We start from the raw sequence: 8,876 nt of genomic DNA on the forward strand, positions 1-8,876 counted from the left end.
CCAATATATTTTTCTAATGTGGTAGCAATAACCGAAAATTTACAGGAGATAGAACATTTGTTCTTTGTTCTGAGGAAGGGTCACTTGTCCCAAAATGTTAACTCCGATTTTTCTCCACAGATGCTGTCAGACCTGCTAAGCTTTTCTAGCAATTTCTGTTTTTGTTTCTGATTTCCAGCATTTGCAGTTTTTTTGGTTTTCACATTTTCCCTTTGGTTTGATTTGTGTTTGCAAATGATAGATAGCTGAAGTGGTAGTATCTACTGTTATGTAGCATTGCTGTCCTGTACGACACTGAAGAGTGACAGAGGAGGGGTTGGACTCACCATGTGAAATAAATGTTCCACATAAAATGTAGGACAATTATTCTAAGACAAATTATCCTTATCCTTTCTAAACAAAAAATAACTATTCAATTTAAAAGGCTATAAATGGAAAGATATAAAACAAACTCAAAATGGTAAAACTTGTAATCAGCTGCAATTATATATCAGAGACTGATGCAAAAAAACAATGGCGTTTTGGACTGGTCACACTGACCTCCACAATTTTTAAAGAGCAGGGCACGGAAGTTAGGCTCCTTTCCCACGTCATTCCAGCAGCCTGTTGCATGGCCAGAAAGCAAGAAATGATTTTGGAAGATGGAAATCATTTTAAAACTTTGTGCTGTGCTGATGAACTGATATGACGCAAGGGGCATATGATTACTAATATGCTGAGAATATCTCATACTTATTCTGAAAACAGAAATCTTCTTCATACCTTTGGGCATTTTGGCTATAATCTAGTTTCAAGATCTGATTACCTTACTTTGCTTAGAGGTCCCTGTTAAAATCAGACAGCTCAAATGTCACTATGAGGAAATTGGAGCACTGGCAAGGGCATCAGCAGATTTAGGGAGGAGATTGTGAGGGGTAGTGGGGTCAACCTCAGGTAGGAGAAGCCAAGTTTCCCTGTGCAGCTTGGAAGACCAATTCTGATTCAGCTGAATCACTGCCAAACTTGGAAAACATTAAAAATGTAGACTCACCAGGGTCACGTTTGGCACTGGATCTGGATTCTGAAAAGTTTGGTTTTGTGGAGAAATACTCTTTGCTCAGCCCTTTGGCAAAAATAAACCCTAGACTCTGATCACGTAGCTGGGGCTCAGCCTATACATTTAAAGGACACTGCCCACTTCAGCTATCAATTAGAGCAGTAGGGGTACAGCACAAGTTAAATAATCTGCTCTCCATCAGACCACCATTTAAATCTTATGCAATAGTACTGGAAAGGATTTCCGTTTTTCACCAATAACAGCAAGATTGTAAGCATGTACACCAAAGCTGTTTTACAACATTACACAGCAGAAATGTATTCTTTTCTCAGCCTTTTTGTTTAAATGTTTTTCCCTCTACCCATTTTGTAAAGACCCTTACAAATACTTTGTCCAAATATGGACTATCACCTGATGAAGGAGCGTCGCTCCGAAAGCTAGTGTGCTTCCAATTAAACTTGTTAGACCATAACCTGGTTTTGTGTGATTTTTAAACTTTGTTCAAATAGATATTCTTCACTTGTAAGCCAAAACATTCCATTTAAGCAGACAATTTGACTGCAAAAGCCATTAAATCTGGCTCTCTCTCAAAACAGTAATTGTACCCATTCCATCATAGGATCACTGGTAATGACCAGGAACCACAGCCCGAGGTGATTTTACCCACCTTTGCTGAGAGACCCTGGTACCAAGTATAATCCAACTAGTATCAACTAAATCAGTAGAAGCCAGGAATTGAATTTGGAACTCTCCAGTCCACACAGCTACAAAACGATTTTCACGATGATGGATCAGTCAAAGACACAGGGAACAGATTCTATTGTATTTAAAAATACATATTTTCCTTATCCATTAATATAGAATACATTTTAATCCACATTTGAGATATTATTGTTCAAATTACGCTCTGTCAAAGTACATCTTTGCAAAACTGTAACATTTCTGGATCCAGCAGGTTTGCACAATAGTCAATAACAGGCAAGAGTTCACAAAATAAAATGATTGGAAACACTAACTGCGCAATATTTTTGATTGGTACTGTGTTCTAATATAAAAATAACAGTATTCAGTAGGTCATCTAGTCTTTTATACAGTGCTCGGCAAGGATTTGTAACAATTTGCACTGTTCTGCTGCAAGTCTGTTGGGCAGATTAATAGAAATGACAAATCCAATTTCTATGAATGATTCTAATCTTGTCAGCTGTCAAAGAGAAACATACTGTTAAAAATCATTCTTACTGTATTACCATTATGTTATCAAGTGTGAAGGTAACACTACACTCAAAGGAATTAACAAGATCATTAGCATAGCAGCAAGAAATGCTTGTGCAAATTTATCACTGACATAGCAAGATTGGATGATCTACTTTGACAGTATTAGTTTAATGAATGGAATGACGTAATTTGGTATTTTTATGTTTAACAACCTATCCAGGTCTTGGCAGATTGATAGTGGGCAGTGCCATTTATATGTACTTTTACAATGAGGTAATACCAAACAATTCGACACTAATCCATTGGCAATACGAATAAGATCATCATTACTTTGAATTGAATGAAATATTTTAGCATTTTTGTTATCATTAAAAAAATTGCTGAGTATCACCCTTCAATGTTGGCAACAGAACTTTAATTAACTATATTTGATTGGACCTTCATTAGTAGAGTATAACTAAATAAAAGTTATTAAACATTAGAAAACCTTCCATAAATCAGTGTAGCTCCAAACTGAATAAAGTGAGGGATCCAAGTGAATCCAATTAGATCTTGTCAAGATGTCCCATCCATTTAGTTCTCTTTCATAACCTTTTCCTTTTGACGATATACTTCATCTGTGAATGGGCTGACATTTACAAGAAAAGAGACAAGACTGTTAGATTAAAGTGCAGCTGAAACGGAACATGCTGTTTGTGTAGCTGTATTCTCATACTCAGGTCAAATGTTTGTATGAAGCTGTTGATCCTTACTAAATGGAAATAGTGCCAAGAGGGAAAAATGGGATTCTCTAAAATAGTGAAAAGGTAAAACTATAATGTATCCGTAACGGACTGTGGTTGGTTTAAATAATAAGATGCTTAATATTTTTCTCAAAGTACCTTCTTGAATTTTATATTGGTCACATTAATATCCATTATGCCATGTTACAGCAGTCAACAAAATTATTCAAAAATGTAAAACAAATTGATGTATAATTTCATATTTTACATTGCTGAGCAACATTTTACCAATTCTCTTTCCCTTATTTCTCTTGAAAGCATTGACTAATTGCTGAACTATAGTTTCCTGAGTGAGAGTTGCCATTTTGTAACATGATCAAACAGCTGTTATTTATGAGTGGCTCATGTCAGAGCAGCACAATGGCTCAGTGGTTAGCACTGCTGCCTCACCACGCCAGGGACCCAGGATCAATTTCAACCTTGTTCCGGTTTCCTCCCACAGTCCAAAGATATGTAGGATAAGTGAATTGGCTACGCTAAATTGTCCAGTGTTCAGGGATGTACAGGCTAGGTGGGTTAGCCATGGAAAATGCAGGATTACAGGGATGGGAAGGGGGTACTCTGGGTGGGATGCTCTTTGGACAGTCAGTGAGGACTTGATGGGCTAAATGACCTGCTTAAACACTGTTGAGATTTTACGATTAAATTATGAATGCTGGCAGGCTATTCGCCATTGGAGGTTCAATCTGATCCTGTCCTTGGTAGACACCCATAGACAAATATTTCTACCAGGAATTGCTGGTAGTAGGCACTCTGGCCAAATCCTACCCCTGCCTTAACACAGGATGATGCTGCTGCTTTTTCATTTCAGCTAATATCACCTCAGTGAAACCTCTTTGCTGTGTACAGCTCAGTCAGACTTGAGAAATGAGTGATCCACTGGGGCAGTTGGATGGATTTTCTTTTTAATTCTAAAGAAGTACAGTACCTAGGTCAAAAATCAAAACACAGAGTGACAATTCAAAGGGACATCAACCAAAAATGTTCCCAATTCAAAAACTCAGCTTTTCATAAAGAGCCTGACTTTGAAACCAAAGTGAAAGCATTTTCACAATAAAAGAGTGTTGCTAACCCTTTAGGATTGACAGAGAAACTCTAGGTTTAAGGATCAGTTTCCTGGACACTGTTGTCGACAAACAAGGAGAAAGATCTGACGTGGCATTGAAAGAATGATATGAATTCTTTTAACTTACCATTTTAACATTCTTGATCATTAATTAAAAGAACATTGGAGATGTGAACGAATATTGTTTAACTGGACAAGGGAATTGGTGGCAGGAGCACACATGATGAAACGTGCCGGAATATGTTCTGCCAGAGTTGAAAACTTGACTCACAAGTCACAATGCTCCTGTCAACAGTAGCAGAATGGACTAGATTCATTGAAAAGACAGGCTTCAATCTAACCTCTCCTGACTGGTTATGAAATTGCAGCAGTTAAAGCAAAAGAGAGAAGGAGCAAACTATGGCCAAAAAGCTCCTTTTCACCATTGCTACTCCAACACCCTTCATTAGAATATTAAAATGCCTCCAGATATTCATGTTTTTAAAGTGGAGATCCCCCTGCTTTTGCATGGCTGCAAGACTGATGTGAAAAGCGCAGATCCAGCCCACACTTAATCGGTTGTTGGAGGTCAGTCATCTCAGCTTTGACAGTTCCTCAGGGTAGTGTCCCAGGCCTAGCCATCTTCAGCTGCTTCGTCAATGGCCTTCCCTCCATCATTTGGTCAGAGGTATGGATGTTCTGTGATGATTGTATAATATTCAGCTCTGTTTCCTCATACTGAATAATGGTAGATACTAAATGCTCGACAGTAAAGTAGTTTGTGGTCATACATAGCTCAACCTAGACAATTCGGTTTTACACTGATAAATGGAAAGTTACATGCAAGCTTCAAAAGTACCAGAAATCACTATCTCTGACAAAAGAGAATCTAACCACATCTCTCTGATACAGTCAATGAATTTATCACTGAATCTTGAAGTAGCAACATCTCTGTCAGTATCAGCATTTCCTGTTCTGAAGAAGGCTCACGAGGCTCAATATGTAAACTGTTTTCTCTCCAAGCACTACCAGACTTGCTGAATTTCTCTAGCATTTTCTGTTTTTACTACAATGACTAACTCACCTCCTGTCTCCCTGAAGCCTGTTCATCATCTGTAAGCACAACTATGTGAGATGGAATAACCTTGCCTGGATAAGTGCAGCTCCAAAGTATGATCCAGGACAAAATAGTCACATGATCTACATCCTATTCATTACCTTAAACATCCAATCCCTCCACCACCGATGCTCAATAGCAGCAGGGAGCACCATCTACAAGCCACACTGCAGAAATTCCTCCAAGGCTCCTTAGACACCACGTTCTGAACTCATGATTGCTACCATCTAGTAGAATAAGAGCAGCAGATACATGGGTACATCACCACTGAAACTTCCACTCCAAGCCAGACACCATCCTAACTTGGAAATATACAGTATCAGTGTTCCTTCAACATTGTTGGGTCAAAATCCCGGAAGTTCCTTCCAAATAATTTTGGGTATGTTTATATCACATGGACTGAATTTTTAAAAAAATCATTAAAAAATCACCTCAGGAAGGAAACTGGCACAAAAATGAACAACAGCAACATTGGTATGAAGTAAAAGTGTAAAATCCTTTTTGAGAATGCAAACAAATGAAGATGAATGTAATGCTACAGATTGGCATGGATACTTGGACTGCCGAAAATATACTTTATGCATGAATTAATTAACATATTTGGCAATACTTTATTGAAATGTACACTGAAATAAAAACATGTGCAACATACATACCAGTAAGACACAACTATGGATATTAATCCAAAGTAGAAAGTATGAGACCTACCTTTCAACCAGAATCGCAACCTTGTACACAGCTGCTACCCAAGCAGTGAGGACCAGTCCTGTCGGACTAGCATTCCTGTTGATTTACACCAGTGTAAGGGGGAAAAATAAGAGACAAAACAATGAAGATTATTATTGTCAGATTACTCTGAAATTGATGAAAACATTTCTTTTTAAAACAAAGGCAATACATTAGCAAAATACTGCAGATGCTAGAATTTTTAAAAATTCATTTGTGGGATGCGGGTCTCTCTGACTGGCCAGCATTTATTGCCTATCCCTAGTTACCCCATGAGAAATCTGAAATAAACAGATAAATACTCTAAGTCAGGTAGCCCTTGTGGAATCAGAAACAGAGTTAGATTTCAGGTCTGTGACCTGATGTCTTGACAGAAAATCACAGACCTATTGCATGAACTTTCTTTCCTCATTGATGAACACTTCTAGACCTGCTGAGTCTTTCCAGTATGTGCTGTTTTTATTCCTAACGCAGCAGCATTCCATCTGTTCTTCAACTGATACATTAAGTTGTTGCACTTGAAGTCAAACATTGTATATTGGATGATGTATTCTGCTTACTTCACCTTCATCTTTCACATTAATCTCCAATCTCCCTTGTTACAAGGCCTCACTCACTTCTTTCAACAAACTACATCATTTGATCATCCATCTTACAACTGCAGGCAGGCAGACAGAATAATTGTACATCACCAACTGTAAAATCAACAAACACTGCCCAACAGCTATAAAAGCAGTTAATAATTCAAAACAGCTCTCAGTATAGGCCAATAAAAGTGGCAGCTCATTTCACGAGGATCAAAACATTGCTCCTCTTTACCGATTCAATTACTTGCCCTAAAATTAGAAAGAAGAATCTATTTAAAATGATTGGAGCTAAAACTAAACTGTAATGCCTCTTAGAACAAGAATTATAAAGAATTAAAATAGAAAAAAAAACACAGCTTGACTTCAAAAGGAGTGCACAATGAGGTCCTTTGGCTGGTAATGTGCTGGAAAAACAGAGGAACTTATGCTATGTTACTAGTTTCCAGAACAAAGCAGTTAAAAACTATTTAGTTTATGAGAAATATTAAGGCTCTACTTGTCAAAGACAATTACTATAAGGTAAAACCCAGAAGAGTAAGGCTGGCGGGGACTCACTATCAATGTGAGGACCTCAAATAAATGACTCATACAGGGTACTGTTATAAACAGTTTAGAATGTCAAACCTATTTATTGGACAAACATACATCTAAAAGAATCATCAGAAATTAGCAGCCACACTGGCAGAGCGGTTCAGAAATAGAAATCTTGGCACTGGAGATCCATAAACCCTTGCCGGCACATAAAGCACGTAGTTCCATTGGAATGTTTCTAAGTGAAACATTATTTACTTGCAGAAGACAGCAATGTAGTGGTGCTGTCACTGCATTGCAAATCCAGATGCCCAAGTTAATGCTCAGGGGCCATAGATAAATTGCCACCAAGGCAATTGATAAATCTGGAATTATAAATTAGTCTCAGCAATGGTGACCATGAAACTGCTGTCTATTATTGTATTTTACTGTTATCAAAATACTTGCGGAAGGAAGTCTGCCATCCTTACGTGATCTGGCCTAGATGTGACTCCAGATCCACAACAAGGTGGCTGACTCTTAAATGGTGAAGCAAACTACTCAGTAATACTAAGCTAATAGAGAAAGTTCAGTAAGAAATCAAACTGGCACTGGAAATGACAAAGACATAACCAACTCTGTCAATCTGGAAAAGTATTGGTTTCTAATGTCCGAGGGCTGACCTAAAACTAGTAAAGTTGTCCACAGATTATTCAAGCAACAGAGTCATACTCACAGAACTGTACCTTAAAGACACCACCATCACCTTCCATCCCACGGGCAGGATAGACCGAACAGAAAGTGGCAGCAAAGTAGTGCAAAGGCATAGGGATGTGGTCTGAGTGAGGGGCTTCAAAGTCCAACACCACAGATGCCTCAGTAGCACCACTAATGCCTGAGCTGGTCAATCCTAAAGGACATAGCCTTTAGGCTGGGTCAGTGGCAGTTGAGGGAACCAACAAGAAATAAAACCTAATTGACCTCATCCTGGTTTCCTGGGGAGAAGGCAGGAAAGTATGTTGAAGATTATTAGATCAGCCATGCTCTCATTGAATGGTCCTTTGGTCTCACCAATCTACCGGTTCTAGATAAGAAAGCGGTGGCATATTGATAATGTCACTGAACTAGCAATCCAGAACCTCAGACTGTCGTTTTGGGGACATGGACTTGAATCCCACCATGGGCAATGATGGAATTTGAATTTTATACATGTAGTCTCATGGCAACCCGCAAGAATGAATTAAAACAAATCAATACTGTCAATTACAATATTGGTAGGACTGCCCATCACATGGTCCTTGGGGAGATGAAGAAATCCTCACACTGAAGATACCCTTCACCATGTTGTGTAGCATCACACAGTGCTAAATGAGATAGTTTTTGAACAGACCTAACAACTCAAAACTAGGTATCCAGGAAGCACAGTGGCAGAGGTGGGATTGTATTCAAACAGTCTGTAACCTCATGACTCATTACACCTATTACAATTAAGCCAGTAGTGAACACATGTTCACAGAAGAATGCAGGAAGGCATGCTAGGAGGAGCAACTGGCATATCTAAAAATTAGTCGTCAATCTGGTGAAGTCACAACAGAGGGTTACTTGCATGCCAAACAGCATAACCATAAGTGATTGACAGAGCTAATCAATTCTACAACAAACAGAATAGATCTGAGCTCCTTAGTCCTGCCACATCAGTTGTGAATGACAATGGACAAGGGATCAAACCTGGATCTCTGGCGCTGTTTTCAGTCAATTTGAATGACTCCACAGGATATTAAGAGAAGGCTGAAGGCTCTGAACACTGCAAGGTTATGGGCTCTGACAACATTCCAGCAATAGCAATAGCATAAAATCA

General features: G+C 38.6%; 1 protein-coding gene across 1 annotated transcript in view; it reads right to left on the bottom strand.

The window, feature by feature from the left end:
• Nucleotides 1–1,838: 1,838 nt before the first annotated feature.
• pemt (phosphatidylethanolamine N-methyltransferase) overlaps nucleotides 1,839–8,876 on the bottom strand; it is a 137,024-nt gene continuing 129,986 nt past the window's right edge. Inside the window, exons 7-8 of the mRNA XM_043711053.1 lie at nucleotides 5,904–5,978; nucleotides 1,839–2,879 (exon numbers count right to left, since the gene is read on the bottom strand). Coding sequence (XP_043566988.1) covers nucleotides 2,825–2,879; nucleotides 5,904–5,978 — 130 coding nt within the window. The 3' untranslated portion in view covers nucleotides 1,839–2,824. The remainder of the gene's footprint in view (nucleotides 2,880–5,903; nucleotides 5,979–8,876) is intronic.

The sequence above is a fragment of the Chiloscyllium plagiosum genome, chromosome 21 (genome assembly GCF_004010195.1).
Source record: "Chiloscyllium plagiosum isolate BGI_BamShark_2017 chromosome 21, ASM401019v2, whole genome shotgun sequence".
In the NCBI taxonomy this organism is placed as follows: domain Eukaryota; kingdom Metazoa; phylum Chordata; class Chondrichthyes; order Orectolobiformes; family Hemiscylliidae; genus Chiloscyllium; species Chiloscyllium plagiosum.